Source organism: Hypomesus nipponensis, chromosome 14, assembly GCF_054491055.1.
Source record: "Hypomesus nipponensis isolate SF chromosome 14, ASM5449105v1, whole genome shotgun sequence".
Classification (NCBI taxonomy): domain Eukaryota; kingdom Metazoa; phylum Chordata; class Actinopteri; order Osmeriformes; family Osmeridae; genus Hypomesus; species Hypomesus nipponensis.
In genome coordinates, this window is record NC_140374.1 from 7,604,128 (window position 1) to 7,620,163 (window position 16,036).

Sequence of the window (16,036 nt, forward strand, 5' to 3'; positions counted from 1 at the left end):
GGGGCGCTGTCCCTGTGCTTCCTTTATTCCTGTCTCTGTTGGATTGGTTATTTTCTCTGTCTTCTTTCATCACCTCGTATTTTCTGTCTTTTTCTTGCCATCTGCTGGCGTTTGTGTCCTTCCTTTCTAACCCAACCTATCACTTCCTTTTCCCTTGTCTTCTTTCAAAACTTTAGATTTTATGGGGCTTTATGTTGACCTCCACCTCCTCACAGCACGCTAAATCAAAGGATCCTCCTTTCGGCCTAACTGAATTGCGAGCACGCCATTTCGTCATGAACTGTTTAATTAACTGTCGTCTGGGTGGCATCTTTATTTTTTATTACCTCCATTGGAGCTGTAACCTGGCTGTCCAAAGCCTTCCCACAGTTTTTCCTGTGAATGATCCCCGTTTAAATGTGTTGTGTTCTGCTGACCAAGGACCTGGGAAACTCTGGTTGGTCGTCCGTTTTCTTAATTTCTACAAAATAGCTCATTAGTTGTGCCAGTTAGCTCACTGGAGCTAAGTTGGGGTCCTACACCAGCCTCATTTGTCTATTGCTTAGGGAGGTCTGGTAGTATAATCCTACCTTCCTATCCTCACTTAGCCTACTGGGAACAACGGTGATACTGTGAGATTTTGTTTTGTTTTTTATCAAAATACTACTGTGTCTGTGTGCATTAATCAAAGTAGAATAAGTAAGAAGTAGTATTTTATATTACTGTTATCTAGTATGCCAATTTATAAAATGTCACTGTATTCAAAACTGGAACTCTGGGATCCTTAATGTGTTCGACAATAACTTAACTTGTTGTTAATACTGTTCTGTGTGTATTTTACAATAATCACAGTCCCCTGATACTTCTGATTACCGTCAGTATTACACACAATCTCTAGTGCTTCTCTTCCTGTCTCTCAATGGAGCCGCTTCCTGCTTCATGCTCACACAACCTTGCTTCTAGTTATGAGAGCAGTCGTTCTTTTATCTTTTGCAGGTGGCGCTATTCCCCGCAAAGCCTGTGTCTATCGTTCGGTAACTCAAACACAACTCAGCGAGTAACAACAAGGAATAGCGAATCACAGAGAGAGGGTGCGAAAGTGTGTGGCAGGGAACGATAATGAATGTTTGTGTGTGTGTGTGTGCGTGCGTGAATGAGAGTGAGTGTTTGTGGAAGTATGTGTACGTGAGTGTGTGTGTGATTGCGAAGAACAGCACTGATTGCGGAGGAGCTGAGACGTTACAACATCGATATTGCCGCAATTAGCAAGACCAGGCTCCTTGATGAAGGGTCGCTGATAGAGAAGGGGGCCGGTTAAACCTTCTTCTGGAAAGGCTACCCCCTAGGTGGAAAACATCTGCACGGTGTGGGACTGGCCATCAGGAACACACTGCTACCAAGACTCACTGAAACACCTGTGGGCATCAGTGAAAGACTGATGACCCTCCATATCCCCTTGGCGAAGAACCGCTTTGCTACACTCCTTAGTGTGTATGCCCCAACCCTGCCATCCGACACTGAGGTTAAAGACTCATTCTATCAGTCACTGGATGAGGCTCTTCACCGGATCCCCAAGTCCGACAAGATCCTCCTCCTTGGGGACTTCAATGCTTGTGTGGGGCAGAGTGACAGGATATGGAAAGGAGTGCTTGGCAGGCATGGTATTGGTCAGGCCAACTCAAATGGCATGAGATTACTTACTCTCTGCTCTGAACACAACCTAACCATAACCAACACCATCTTTCAGCAAAAGACCAAATATAAAACATCATGGATGCACCCACGCTCTAAACACTGGCACCTGATTGACTATGTCATCATGAGACGTTGTGACATCAAAGACGTTCACATGTGCCGGGCCATGAGAGGTGCAGAATGCTGGACAGACCACCGGATGATAATGGCCAAAATCCACATGAGTGTACGCCACCCCACGCGGAAACGTGGGTCCAGTGGGAGACGCTTAGATTGCGCCCGTCTGGAAGATACCAGCACAAGAAATGAGTTTTGATGCTCTCTGGCTGAAAAACTTGAGCTCACTCTTAGTGGAGAGAATGCCACAGACCAGCAGTGGACCACTATCAGCTCAGCCCTTCATGAAGCAGCAGCCCACTCAATCGGCTGTAAGACCAAGAATCACCAGGACTGGTTTGACAATAACTCAGACACCATCCTTAACTCGCTGAACGCCATGCACAAAGCACACCAGGCAACTCTGAAAAAACCCTCATCGAGCGCCGCCAGACAGCAATGGCAGAGAGCGAGGCGTGAAGTGCAAAAGACCCTGCGGACAATGCAAAACAGGTGGTGGACAGAGAAGGCTCAGGAAATCTAGTCTTTTGCTGATAGAAATGATATGCATAACTTTTACAATGCAGCCAAATCTATCTACGGCCCAACAAACCACAGCATTACACCCCTGAAAACAGCAGATGGGCTCAGAGTCCTAAAAGACCAGAGCAGTGTACTGGAGAGATGGGCTGAACATTTTAAGACCCTGCTGAATCAGGACTCTGAAGCAGATCACACCATCCTGGATCAACTGCCTGAACTTCCACCGATTGACAACCTTAACCAGCCCCCGACCTTCCTTCCAGGTTCTGTCAGCCGTCCGCTCCCTGAAGAACAACAAGTCTCCGGGCATTGACAATATCCCTGCAGAACTGCTAAAGCAGGGTGGTTACCTCTGTACAAGAGCGTTACATCAACACATTATGAAAGTATGGGCTGATGAAAACATCCCACAGCAATGGAGAGATGCCAAAATTGTCACCATCTACAAGAACAAAGGTGACAAGACCATATGTGGCAACCACAGGGGTATATCACTCCTTGCTGTTGCTGGTAAGGTCCTGGCCAAGGTGTTGCTGCGGAAGCTACTCGACAACATCACAGAGTCACTGCTCCCAGAATCACAGTGTGGCTTCAGAAAGAACAGGAGTACAGTCGACATGGTCTTTACAGCCAGGCAACTTCAGGAAAAGTGCAGGGAGCAACATCAAGACCTGTTTATGGATTTTGTCGACCTCTCCAAAGCCTTCGACACTGTGCAGAGAGACCTACTGTGGGACATCTTGCTCCGGTTTGGATGCCCTAGCAATTTTGTTAACATCCTCCGTCAGTTTCATGATGGTATGAATGCTAGGGTGACAATAGCAGGACAAGAGTCTGCCTCCTTCCCTGTGTGCACAGAGGTCCGGCAGGGGTGTGTACTAGCACCAGTGCTCTTCAACATCTTCCTCCTATGCATCACCCAACTTTTCCATAAAGAAGTTGAGGACAACAGCGGGGTGACAGTAGTTTACAGACTAGATGGTAATCTTTTTAACATCAGAAGGCTGCAAGCCGTTTGCATCACCACCCTCCTCTACAGTTGCGAAGCCTGGGTCACTTACAGCCGTCATGTGAAGTTCCTGGAGAATTTTCACATCCGCTGTCTCCAGCGCATGCTAGGAATCACTTGGCGTGACCAAGTGCCACACACTGAGATCCTCAGGAGAGCAGGCTGTAAGAGCATTGAGGCCACCATCACCCACCATCAGCTGAGATGGCTGGGGCACGTTATAAGGATGCCCCTCAATCGGCTGCCTCACAAAGTGCTGTATGGCCAGCTTGCCCAAGGCCAACGCTCTGTTGGGGGGCAGAAGAAGCGCTATAAAGATCAGATAAAAACAGCACTGAAGAGGTGTAAAGTCAGACCTGGGGACCTGGAGGGCTTGGCTGCTGACCGTAACACCTGGCGCCAGGTGTGCCGGGACGGGACAGAAGCGCTGGAGGAGGACAGGACAGCCAGGAGACAGGACAGGTGGGAAAGAAGGCGTAGAGGAAACACAGCCAAGGTTGCCAGTACCATTACTAGCACATACACATGTCCCACATGTGACAAAATCTGTGGATCCAGAATAGGACTGTACAGTCACCAGAGAATCCACCGGTGAAATCAGAGGTGGACGTCATCATCAGCCTCGATGGACAACTACAAGCAAGCAAAGTGTGTGACTGAGAATGAGTGGGTGTATGTGTGTGTTTGAAGGACGTTAGTTTAAATATGTGTAAGAGTGTATGTGGATGTATGTGTGTGCGCGAATGAGAGTGAGTGTTTGTGGAAGTGTGTGTACGTGAGTGTGTGTAACTGGGACTGAGTGGGTGTGTGTGTGTGTGTGAAAGTGTTTGTGGATATATGTGTGTGTGTGCGTATGTGTGTGTGTGACTGGGAACGAGTGTGTGTGTGTTTTTGTGTGTGTGAGAGAAGAAGAGAGAGAGAGATAGAGACAGGGTGGGGGTATTTGAAACAGGCAGAAAAGACAAAGACTGAGAGGATGTGAATGTGTGTGTGTGTTTTCAGTGGTTATGTGTGTAGGAGTGAGTGGGTGTGTGTGTGTATGTGAGGGAGTGAAAAGAGACAGACAGAATGTGAGTTTACGTGTTCGAGAGGGAGAGACAGGATGTGTGTGTGTGTGTGTGTGTGTGTCTGAGAGGGAGAGAGAAAAAGAGTCCATGTTGTGTTCTGTGTTCCTGGTGCATGTGCAGACGTGTTTTTCTCTATTTACAGTAAATTACAGTCCTTTATATGTCTAATATCTACTCATTCTGATACAAAAGCATATTCACAAGCGTTAAGTTCTGGCCAATGATGTTATCTATCGCTATTCCAGCGATGCGCGCAGTTTGTTATCGAATTGACAAAGTACTTTAACTCCCTACCCGAAGAGAGTCTGCCGGCTTATAACAGAAATACACTCACTCTGGGAGGGCACCAAGTATATGTACACTTGTACAACTCACTCCTGCCCTTCGTCTACCTTCGATACATTTTCTCAGGAGACCATTCATACCACATATAATTTCACACATTCAAACACACGACACATCCAATATTAGATGTATTCCTTTGATAAACTGTCTCAGGAAAACAACTATATCACATATTTCTCACACATTCAAATACACGACACATCCAATATCAGATGTATTCCTTTGATAAACTGTCTCAGGAAACCAACTATATCACATATGTCTCACACATTCAAATACATGACACACCAAGGTGACCTAATCTAAACGAAAGCACAGACATTAATCATTCATTCTTTCCACATCAATAGCAGTACAAGACATACAAAATACATACAAACATAAAATATGTTTGCATCAAACCTGGGTTTCAGTGCTCTGATAGTTTTATTACTTTAAATAACATAAATAGGTTCTTTTGAAGAAGAGATTGCACCAGTTTACCTGGCCTGTTGGGTGGGTTCACACCTCGGAAACGCACAGAATTTAAGCAGATGTATAAAAACTCTGCTTACCTTATAAATGTGTTTGGCCAAGGCGTGTTCCGAGGTGCTCTCCTCCCACAGGCCTGTGGTGGATCTCTCAAAATTCTCCTGGCTGGCTTGCCAATTGATGAAACAAAAGTTCTGTACGTCTTCAGTCACTTCTCAAAATTTAAAAACAGCACTGGAACTCAGCAGGGTTGATGCAAAGTGTTTTATTGGTTCTCAGGTAACAAAGATTGCCAATAGAACGTGAGTGTGATCCCGGGATCAGACTGAAGTTTTTCTCCGGACAATTTAACTTATACAGTCTTCTCCCCATTATATGTTAATATATTACGATATTTTGTTGGTTTCGTAGACATTAGGTAATCTTACAAAGCGGATCCCTTGTCTCAGGGGATCCAAAACAGGTACTTTCTTACATAGACACTTCTTCCAATTAGGCACTTTCTGACCTTGAACAGCCAGCTGCATTAGGCTTCTGGGCGTAAGGCCACAAATATGTGTCATAAGTTACAGCTATGCATCCTGGTCCTTTATGAAGGCATACACATGCTCCTCTCCCCCACTCATCCTTTAATTATTTAAACCTTATTTTTGGGCTTCATGTCTCCGACTATTGTTTAGGAATAACAATAATCAGCAAACAGCTTTGCATCTGGTTTCCTATAATATAACTTGTAATAATATGGTTTCCAATAATATAGCATATACCAAAGAGTGATTACAAATATCTTTAAGTCCACAATCATTAACCATCTTCATAATTACAACAGCATGGTGTTTTTTTTCCACAACACTATCTTGCTGAAAAATAGATCTGGACAAACATGTATCTTGAATTGTAGATTTACATGACAACACAGGTTATTTATTTGAATGAAACACAGTCAGGAACATTATTATAACGTTAGCCCCATTGCCAATAAACTAGGCTAAATCATCACACATTCTACCTATGCTCTTACGTTAGCAAGCTAAACTAGTTTACATGCCTACAGTGTAGGTGTTTTCGCTATCTAGATGTTCTTGCATTCCTTGCAAATCAGCATTAATAAAAAAGCAGATGAGCTAGAGTCTAGCTAACATTGACTAGACGGGCATGGCTGATGTTTGTCTATACCGTAGCGTAGAAGATTCCTGTGCAGTTTGACAAATTTGCGCGAACCATTTCACCAAGGACGGTTTGCAAAACTGAGACAATGTAAAGCAGGATTTGCTATGAGCTGTTGCTGAAAAGAAGTGCGTTCCGACCTTATTTTCATCACAACCGCAAGCTGTAGTATGATTTTGTCGGTAACAGTTATTAGCAATGCTAACATATCCTGTATACATACGGTTGGAACAGCACCTCTTTTCAGCAACAGCGGCTTAGCAAATCCTTCTTTAAATTGTCCAAGGTTTTCATTCAAAACTGTCTTTGGTGAAATGGTTTGAGCAAATGAATAAGAGTGTCGAACACAGGGATCTTCTCATAGAAAACATTAGCCATGCCCATCGAGTGCTAAGTGTCAGAGATCTACGCAACCTCCGTTCATGTGCAACTTGTGACGTCACAAGTTGCACTGTTTTAAAAGCTAGCGTTTGCAAGTTGCAGTTTCAAAATAGTAGTGAGAAGTGAAATTTTGATAGGAAAGAGGTTTCAATTGACTTTGAGGTTCACTGTAAGTCTATTTTACACACCAAACTGTCATTTTTCAACTATGACAAGGTAAAATCGGTTTTGCAATCAATCGCCCCTTTAAGTAATGCAGGTTAATACTTGATTAGGCTCATATTTGGCATTAATGGATCTGGTCTGCTGGTTCCATTTCTGTCACATCACCCCATTATATGACAGTCCTCGTAATTGACCTGTGTGTTAGGAAGTATTAAGACTCACAGAGAAATAGACTGGAACTCTGTCTTTAAACCAACCTTAAGATTGACCTGTCTGCATGGCAGGGGAGAGCATGAGCAAACACCTGTTAAATAGTCAACATTCTCATTGGCCAAAGCTTTGAAGTAACCTGTTAATCGGCACAGTTTGTAAACAGGAAGTGACCCAACAGAAGTTGTGGAAACCAAGCTGAGAGGAGTTTCTGATGAGAATTGGAAGGTCTGTTTCTGTTGGCTGACCTGTTGTTAATTGTCATGCTCAGAACTGTCACTAAGATCTGAGATCTGACTAAGATCTAACCCCCAACTGGCCATCTTGAGAGAGCCCTCAGATTCCTTTCATGTTGCTTTTTTTAACTGAAGTCAATTAGTTCAAAGGCCGAGCAGATTCCTGTGTCCCAGGCTCTGATGTTGGAGCCCCTGACCATGGGCTGTAAGAAGTGCTGTAATTGATTCCTGAGTCACAGTGAGATTACTTTTACATTGTATTGACTCCTGCCAGTAGACCTCAGCTGGTGGGACAACTGGTAAATGTCAATGTCACCAGCAGTTAATGAACGTGAAACCGAAAGGAGTAATTTATTTTCTTCCAAGTAGGACCTGTGTCTTTTGAAGCAATTTGAAACTCACAACTGCTAAAACATTCAGTATGGTATGGCTTTTGTATCTGACGCTTTGAGGAAGATAATATATAGAGGACGGAGTATGGGGGTTCCAATTATTTTAATCTCAGCTCCTCTTGGTTATAACGCCTGTGGGGCTGTATGCCCTGGAGCATCCCACGTCTGTCAAATAACGTAATCTGATCTGATGACCGGTGAGAGAATTCATGATTTCACACCAACGTGAGGGAAGATTTAAGTATTGACAGTAAAAAACCTAGATGAATGTGCTCTACATACTGTAATATTGGACAAGTAGCTAATTGAAGAGATCACTTTCCTCTTGTGTTCTCTGGACACTCTTGTCTTGATCTTGTCTTCTGCCGTGTTTTACAGTTTGTTTTGTCTGGCACGCGTCTGTGCCAATTTCACCATCAGGCTTTTTAGGTGGACCTTTCATCCATCTTCAAGTCTTTAGTTTATTCTGCTGGGCTCTTTGCTCCTTTCCTCTCTTCTCTTCAAGGAGGAATGTAAAGACCATTGTTACACCACAATAGCCTTTTGGTATTGGTATCTAGAAAGCAGCAGTGTATTGTTCAACAATTTTGGCATATCATCTTCATAATGTTGCCTAGCTAAACTGTTGGCATCAACCTCTCAACATCCGTTACTTTTCACACCCAAGCCCCACAGTTATTTTAGGACACAGGTTTCACAGAACTCTGCACATTGCTCTAGTGTTGGATTTCCTGTAGTGGAGCTTTATTTGAAGTAGCATCTGCTGTTTTAACACAACTGTATGTGTGTGACAATGCATGGCCTAAGTACATACCCTTGCCATCTCCTCCCCTTACTGTCTTACTGTTCCTTCTCTTATCTCACCCTCTCCTTCCCTCGCCTGTCTTGTCTCTCTCCCCCTCTTCCCTTATTTCCTTTGTATCCCTCTTTACCTTCCCTGTCTTGCCCCCTCCCCCACACACACACATTTCCAGGCTATTCGAGCTGCAAGGCTCAGTAAATAAACCCTCTGTCCACTCAAACTCACTCACTTTAATATGGTTCAGTTGCTTCCATAAGTTAAACACTTAGTCAGACAACATTTATTTGAATTACCTAAAGGTCAGGAATCGGTCCAACAATTTTTTGTTGGTGTATTTATACTTTTAGCACCTGAGACAGACTCGGAGGATGTATCCGTTACACACGTCATGCCTTGTGTACATGAAGAGGAGGTACAGTAACAGTGGATGTGACAGTGCATTAGATAGCATCGTCCAGACCAGCGTTTGCTCTTTTTGGGGTGGAGGTTGGGATCAATCCTGGTTAAAGGATACTGACTGGGGGAAAGGGGAGGTTTTCTGGTCACATGTACTAGAGTTTATTTGGAGATAAGTAAACAGAAATGGCATTACATTAGTAGGCCATTTAAGCATTATGGCCATTTAGCAGCTGTGTGTGTACAGGGGAACTACTGAGGGGTAGAGAAGTGCATTCTATACACTGGTGTGTGTGTGTGTGTATGTGTTTACACTGTCACTGTCTTCCTGTTCTGCAGTGATCCAGTTTGGCTTTGTGACTCTGTTTGTGGCGTCCTTCCCTCTTGCGCCTCTCTTCGCTCTGCTCAACAACATCATTGAGATCCGCCTCGACGCCAAGAAGTTTGTGGCCGAGTTGAGGAGACCGGTAGCGGCCCGGGCCAAAGACATTGGTGAGCATAAGTCAGCAGAACTTCAGGACTGAGTGATCAGAGCAAAGTTATAGAATTATAGTGTGGTATGTAGAAACATTCTTTTTTTGGAGTATAAACTTGATCCCTTAAACGTCTTGATTTCCCTCAGGAGCTAACTGACCTGTTCATGTAAAAAATGTCTTCAGTCTGACGGATTTCAGACTGCCAGTGTTTAAAGGCATTGTCTCTGTGATATTGTCCTCATTCCTCCTGCCCTGATGTTGGTGAGCCCACTGTGGCCTGGCTGTGGTGTACAGGTGTTCACGGATTTCTTCTGTGATTGCAGGTATATGGTACAACATCCTCAGAGGGGTGGCCAAAGTAGCCGTCATCATTAACGTAAGTTCATTATTTAAATCCCCATCATACATTTGTGGTGGATATAACCGACACAGTGATGGGGGCGTAGTTTTTCTGTAGCTCCTACATTTTGCTACATACTTCTGATCTAGATAAGGGGGAATGACATGTTCTGCCAAAAAGGCCCAGTGCTTGATTCCTCCTTTCCAAGTCTGTCTACAATAACAAGTCTGGCTTTCACAAAAATCCTGTGCTCTGCTGGCAACTTCAGCCTTCCTACAGTCCTTTACTGTTAATTTATGTCACCACTTGGGGGGGGGGGGCACTTGTAAAACCACACAATTAGCCTCTAAGATGGTTCCCCCTTTGAAACCCCAAGCCTTCATTGAAAAGCCAGCCATACTCATCAAAAGAACAGTTGCACATGCCTATAAATTCCACAAGCCTATAAATTCCACAAAATAATCTCACATCCTGTCCTGTCTTCCCTGCAATTAGAGATTCCCATCTTGATCCTGATTTAAGACAAAGGTATTTCTGCCATCTATATGAAGCTACAGAAGGTCCTTTAGTAGATTTAGTCATTGCCCTCATACACATATGTTACCCCTTTTCCACCGTTGTGTTTTGGGTACTGGATCGTAGCCGGTGCTTAACCTCGAACCAGTTCTTTCTGTGGCGGCCTGGGGAATCCCTTCACATGGTGAAAATCTGACTTTCTGGGTATTATACATATTTGGAAGCAAATTCTCCTGAATACAAATCTGTTTAAATCACTCAGATATCTTTATCACAACTGAAGTTACATCATTTTAAAGTTGACCTGTGTCAAAAAGTGACAAGGGAGAAAACTGCATTCAAAGTTTCCACTCCGTTTCATTCTAGTTTACTGTGGTGAATATGAAAAGGAAATCCTTGTGTTCGTAATAACGTTGTGAATTTCATTTTAACTATAGGCTACATTAATAACTTCTCAGCAAGTTACTACAAGTTAAATTAACTGTTTTTCATAAGTAATCATATACTTTTTTTACATTACTATGAAGTTTAGGGTGGTAACTATACAAAACTAAAAAAATCTCAATTTTGACAGAAAACGATTTTCGATCTTTTATGGTTTATAGCCAACAATGAGCAGCCGCGACATCCGACGGGTTTCCGCAGGCCGCCACACATGTGTTGGAGCCAGAGTGTGCAAGCTACATTCTCCCTTTGTCTTCTAACCTCTCTCCTCCCATGTCTGATGCTGTGATTGAGACTTGTTTACCCTCCTCACCTTCCCCTTTCCTCTCCCGCCTTCCTCTCTCTTCCCCTCGGGTCACCCCCCTTCTGCTCCCCTCCCCTCTCCTCTCTTCCACCCCCTCTCCTCCACTCTCTTCCCCCTTTCCTCTCCTCTCCTCTTCCACCCTCTTCTCCTCCCTTCCCTCCTCACTCAACTTTTCTCTTCTCTCCCCCTTTCTCTCCTTTCCCTTGCCTTCCCCTTTCCTCTCCCCCCCTACTCTACTCTTTTCTCCACCCCTCCTTTGCTCTTCCCTCTTCTGCTCTTTTCTCCCCTGCAGGCATTTGTGATCTCATTCACCTCAGACTTCATCCCTAGGCTGGTGTACCAGTATATGTACAGTCCAGACGGCTCCATGCATGGGTTTGTAAACCACACACTCTCCTACTTCAACGTCAGCCACTTCCAGGAAGGCAAGGAGCCCAGTGATCCAGAGAACCACCAAGTGTATATCTGCAGGTGAGACACATCATATCACCATGACAACCAAGACCCCAATTTGACGATCAGGTAGATTATCGTATTTTTCGGAAATAAAACCACGGCTTGTTTCCCGATTTTACCGTTTTCTTGTAGTTGTACTGCTTATATTTCGAAGCGGTGTATAGGCTGGTTTTAGAACAAAACAGTGGCTTCGTCCCAAGATCTCTTCAGACCGTGCAGCTAATTTAAAGCTCAACACTGAAAAGGGGGCTTATTGAAAGAGGAATTAATTACTGTGTCTCAGTTACACTATCAGGGCTTGGAAATATAGTGCTAAAGTAGGCAAATGTCTAGTAAAATATAACATTTCATAATAATTTCAGTAAATCAAACAGCTATGAGACCCAGTGAAATATTATATACAGCTAGCAAACCAACATTAGCTTGCATCGCTAACGATATTGGCTAATTCAAGTAGGCTATCCTCAGGATTTGCAAGCTAGCTAAACTTATACTATATCTAAAATAATTTTCTAGACATAATGGATTTTGCCACACATAGACATACTATCCACAACCAAAATGTGTTACAGCATGCTGTAAGATCGCCTATAGCCTACTCGTACATTGCTTGGTATCATGGTAGGTTCCCGTATCAAGTGCGGCATATATTTCAGTGCGGGTTAAAATCCGATTTACAAACACAAAACTCCCATTCTGGTGGGATGTGGGTTATAGAAAATGCGGGTTGTTTTCCGAAAAATACGGTACTACCATCACACCTGGGTCTTTCTTACACCCATGTGACCACCACTAGACCAACAGGACATCCTTGTTTTTGGGGGTACTATTTCAAATAGATGAACTGAAATATTAATTTTAGAAGGATATTGGAATAGTACATGTAACAGGTTTATTGTCAAATGCATAACATAATTATTTTCAAAGACATCCTTTATTTTCAGGTTTCCGTAACAGTGCAGCTAAGTAGACTGGAGAATACAGGATATGAAATAGAACACCCTAAGCTGTAGTATCTCATGTGTTTGTTGCTGTTCAGGTATAAAGACTACAGAGACCCCCCATGGTCCTCCACACCTTATGAGATCTCCAAAGAGTTCTGGGCCGTGTTGGCAGTCAGACTGGCCTTTGTCATCGTCTTCCAGGTAAGCTGGGGGAGGAGGGTCCCTAACGACCTGACCACCATGACACAGAAGAGCACATTGGTCTACTGGTAGAGTGGAGGCAAGTGAAAGTAAACCCCACTGTCCCTGAATAATCTTGTCTCATTAATATGATGCCTCTTCAGTCATTTATTACTGGATACAGCGTTGTTCAGCTATTTTAAGATCATCACAGTGTCTCTGCTTTCTGACCCTTCTGTGTCCTGTCTTCAGAACGTGGTGATGTTGATGAGTGACATTGTGGACTGGCTGATACCAGACATCCCCAAGGACATCAGCCTCCAGATCCACAAGGAGAAGATCCTAATGGTGGAGCTCTTCATGAGGGAGGAGCAGGGCAAGATGCAGGTGCTGGAATGCATGACCCCTAGTGGCAGGAAGGACAATGGCAGCAACAACCACAGTCCCCAGCCCCGCCCACGCTCCTTCCCACACAGCAACACTAATAACTTCTAGCATGTGAACTTTTTAGCGAGACAGTTAGTTAACTTGTTAGCTTAACAGCTTATTAGCTTGACAGCTATCTAGCGTGTTAGCTTGTTAGCTAAACAGCTAGCTAGCAGAGGTTTCCGTCTTAAGCTCTGTGTCCTTATCCTTGTCCAGACATTCCAGTGAATGGGAGAGGTGCTCCCACAGGGGAGTTGAGGTTGATATAGGAGAGCCTGTCCCAGTGCACAATGCCTTTTTTGTCAATAAACTTTTCCATGAGTTACTAACTGCCAAGCTAAGGCCCAGTTTATACAGCTTTGCCTTTGAGGTCTATCATCAGGTTTTTCATCAGAGTGGTGGACCATGTTCTAAGCAGGAGGATGAACAAAAGAGAGAGAATGGTTGTTTCCACTTTCTTTTGCACAAAGTCGTTATGAATACTTTTGTAACAATATGTCTGGCATCAAAGGTATTTCTGTATGTTGTTTATTCTTCTCTTTAAAAATGGTAAAGAGAATTCTCTTTATATAGTACATTTTACATGAGACCTTTTTAGTAGTAACTTACAGTCACTGTGCAAATAAACATGTTCAGGCTTATCTTTTTAGTCATTAAAAAAAAATCAAGTTTAATGCTTTTAGTCAAGTTTAATGCAAAGTTTTATGCAAATGTAGCAAATTTGTTCAGACAACTTTTCTTTCTATAGGTTTTATGATTTGGGATTAAAAAAAATGTTTCTCTTGCATCAAATTGATGAAATCATAAAAGGGGATTATAAAAGTTTGTGCATAGAACAAATTATAGACGGTTCTTTATCTTAATAGGTGAAAGTTTTTTTGTATGTCATTGATAGCCTATATGAATGTCCTAATACATTTAACAAGGCAATTTAGTAAGGTAGCATCAAGACAGCTCCTGTAAATGTTTTTATAGTTGAATAATTGTGTTTTATAGCATCATGGTCTGCAGTATTCTGCACTGATCTAACACTTCCTGGCCAAAGTTTTCATTGTCTTGCCAAATCCAACTCCACAGACTCAAATCATGTTCATGTTGTCTCATTTCATCCGTGTTCTTAAGCCCATACAATCGTAGAAAACAATTTGCATTAAATAAGTCAGCTGTTTATTGTTGTTTACTCAGCAACACCCTGAGTAATGAGCTAAGAAATCCATGAAGATTTTCCATGCGAGAAACTAGGCTACAGCCTGACCATGTGAGCCTCCATCTAAGTCTGCCATAACACTTACAGTGTCTCTCTAAGCTTCCAAGCCAATGAGAGTATTATTTCACATAATGGAGTTAAAGGAAATTTAAAAGTGTTCTTTTAAACTGTATATTGTTTACACATAGCTTCTGTTCTCTGGATGCTTCAGTTACATTTCTCATTTATACCATCTTCAGAGGACAAGATCTCAGATTCTTTAAAATGTCTAAACTTATGTATTCATAAGTGAACATAATTTCATAGCAGCATATCTTACTGTATCAACTATATGTTGTAATTGTTTCAGACATATTCTGCCTATTGTTTTTTGATGTGATGTTGCCTAAAAATATTATAATAATTAAATCAAATGTAAACCATATATTTTGATGTGTAATTACTTTTCTTTTGGAAATAAATGTATAAGTTATAGAAAAAGAGTTATGGATTACACTGGCTATTACACTTACCCTTGCTCAACAAGGATTTTTACAACAAATAAAACAAAATCAAAGCGTTCTGCTTCTTTGTAATTAACAGGTTTATGTGATACATGCCCTGCCTAAATGTAGCTAAATTCTTGAATATATATTTAAAAAAATATGATTAGTAGCATCTAAGAAAACAGTGTACCACCCAATATTCTGGTCCATTCTCTCTATAGTTAACTCACAGGCAAAAGTTCCCTAAAAAAAGATCCTGGCCTGTCTTTTGTCATCACGGCTAAATTATTTTAAAGTCCAAGCAACTGAGTTCCTGAGAGCAGGTTTGCACAGGTTCTGGGACAGTTATGGGTGATCTGGTAGCTGTGAGAGAGGCTGCCCAGACATCTGCTGTGACAAATGAGCATGAGGGAACCTTCTGGAGGCAGGGTTCACAGGAAGTACTTCCTCTTATAAATAAAGAGATACTGCATGTTCCCTGTCTGGGCGACTCTCTGTCTCCTTGATAGCACTTACAAAAGTCATAGATAGGAAACTGAGAGATCAGTCTGACTGGGGAATTGTCCTGAAAGATCAAAGAATGTCTTGGTGGATATACCCTGGCAAAGTTTAAGTGATTCATTGTTTTATTTAGTCTGTGTTGTACTTCCTTGTGTAAATTGACACATACTTGCACAGAGTTTGGATTTTAAAAATTGCACATTTCCACTGGCTGCCAAAACAATCTTAGTTTCAGAAAATTCCATCTGGGCATCTTATCTTGATGGTCAGTGTTGAAACCAACGCTGCTATGTTTACATTGAGCCACTAGATGGCAACATTTATCTTTGTACCGTGCTGTCCTGCCACCTTTCTGCAAGTGGTGATCCATGGGGCTATGGCATTCCATGAGGATTTCACAGTTTACTAATTTAAAAGAAGCTTTTAATCCAAAGCGTTTTACAGTAACGTTTGTCTAGAATCTAGACTAATGGAACAGTTGCATCCCAGCTATTACATTGCTTGCATCGGTTATACACATCTTGAATATTTCATAAATACTTTATTTTTCTTTATGTTATTTAATCTTTATTCACATACGTTCACATCCTCTAGCCACAAGGGGTCCTCCTTTTCTCTCTCTTCCCACTCAGAGTCTGATGACAGCATCTCCGAGACCCACACCAGGAGGACAGACATTGGCTGACAATCCCTCTGGGGAACCCACCGTCATGGCCCCCCGCACGCACGCACATACACACACACGTTTGCAAACACAAACCATCATGTCCCTCCCTCTCCCACCACCTCCCACACAATCAGGA

General features: G+C 42.7%; 1 protein-coding gene across 5 annotated transcripts in view; it reads left to right on the forward strand.

The window, feature by feature from the left end:
• ano1b (anoctamin 1, calcium activated chloride channel b) overlaps positions 1–14,671 on the forward strand; it is a 110,425-nt gene extending 95,754 nt beyond the window's left edge. For 4 of the 5 annotated variants that reach the window (XM_084671490.1, XM_084671489.1, XM_084671493.1 and 1 more), the window contains 5 exons: positions 9,294–9,446; positions 9,754–9,806; positions 11,327–11,505; positions 12,530–12,635; positions 12,867–14,671. In XM_084671490.1, coding sequence (XP_084527616.1) covers positions 9,294–9,446; positions 9,754–9,806; positions 11,327–11,505; positions 12,530–12,635; positions 12,867–13,109 — 734 coding nt within the window. In that variant the 3' untranslated portion in view covers positions 13,110–14,671. Of the gene's footprint in view, positions 1–9,293; positions 9,447–9,753; positions 9,807–11,326; positions 11,506–12,529; positions 12,715–12,866 lie in introns of all 5 variants that reach the window. The other variant, XM_084671491.1, reaches the window with a different exon arrangement.
• Positions 14,672–16,036: the final 1,365 nt, after the last annotated feature.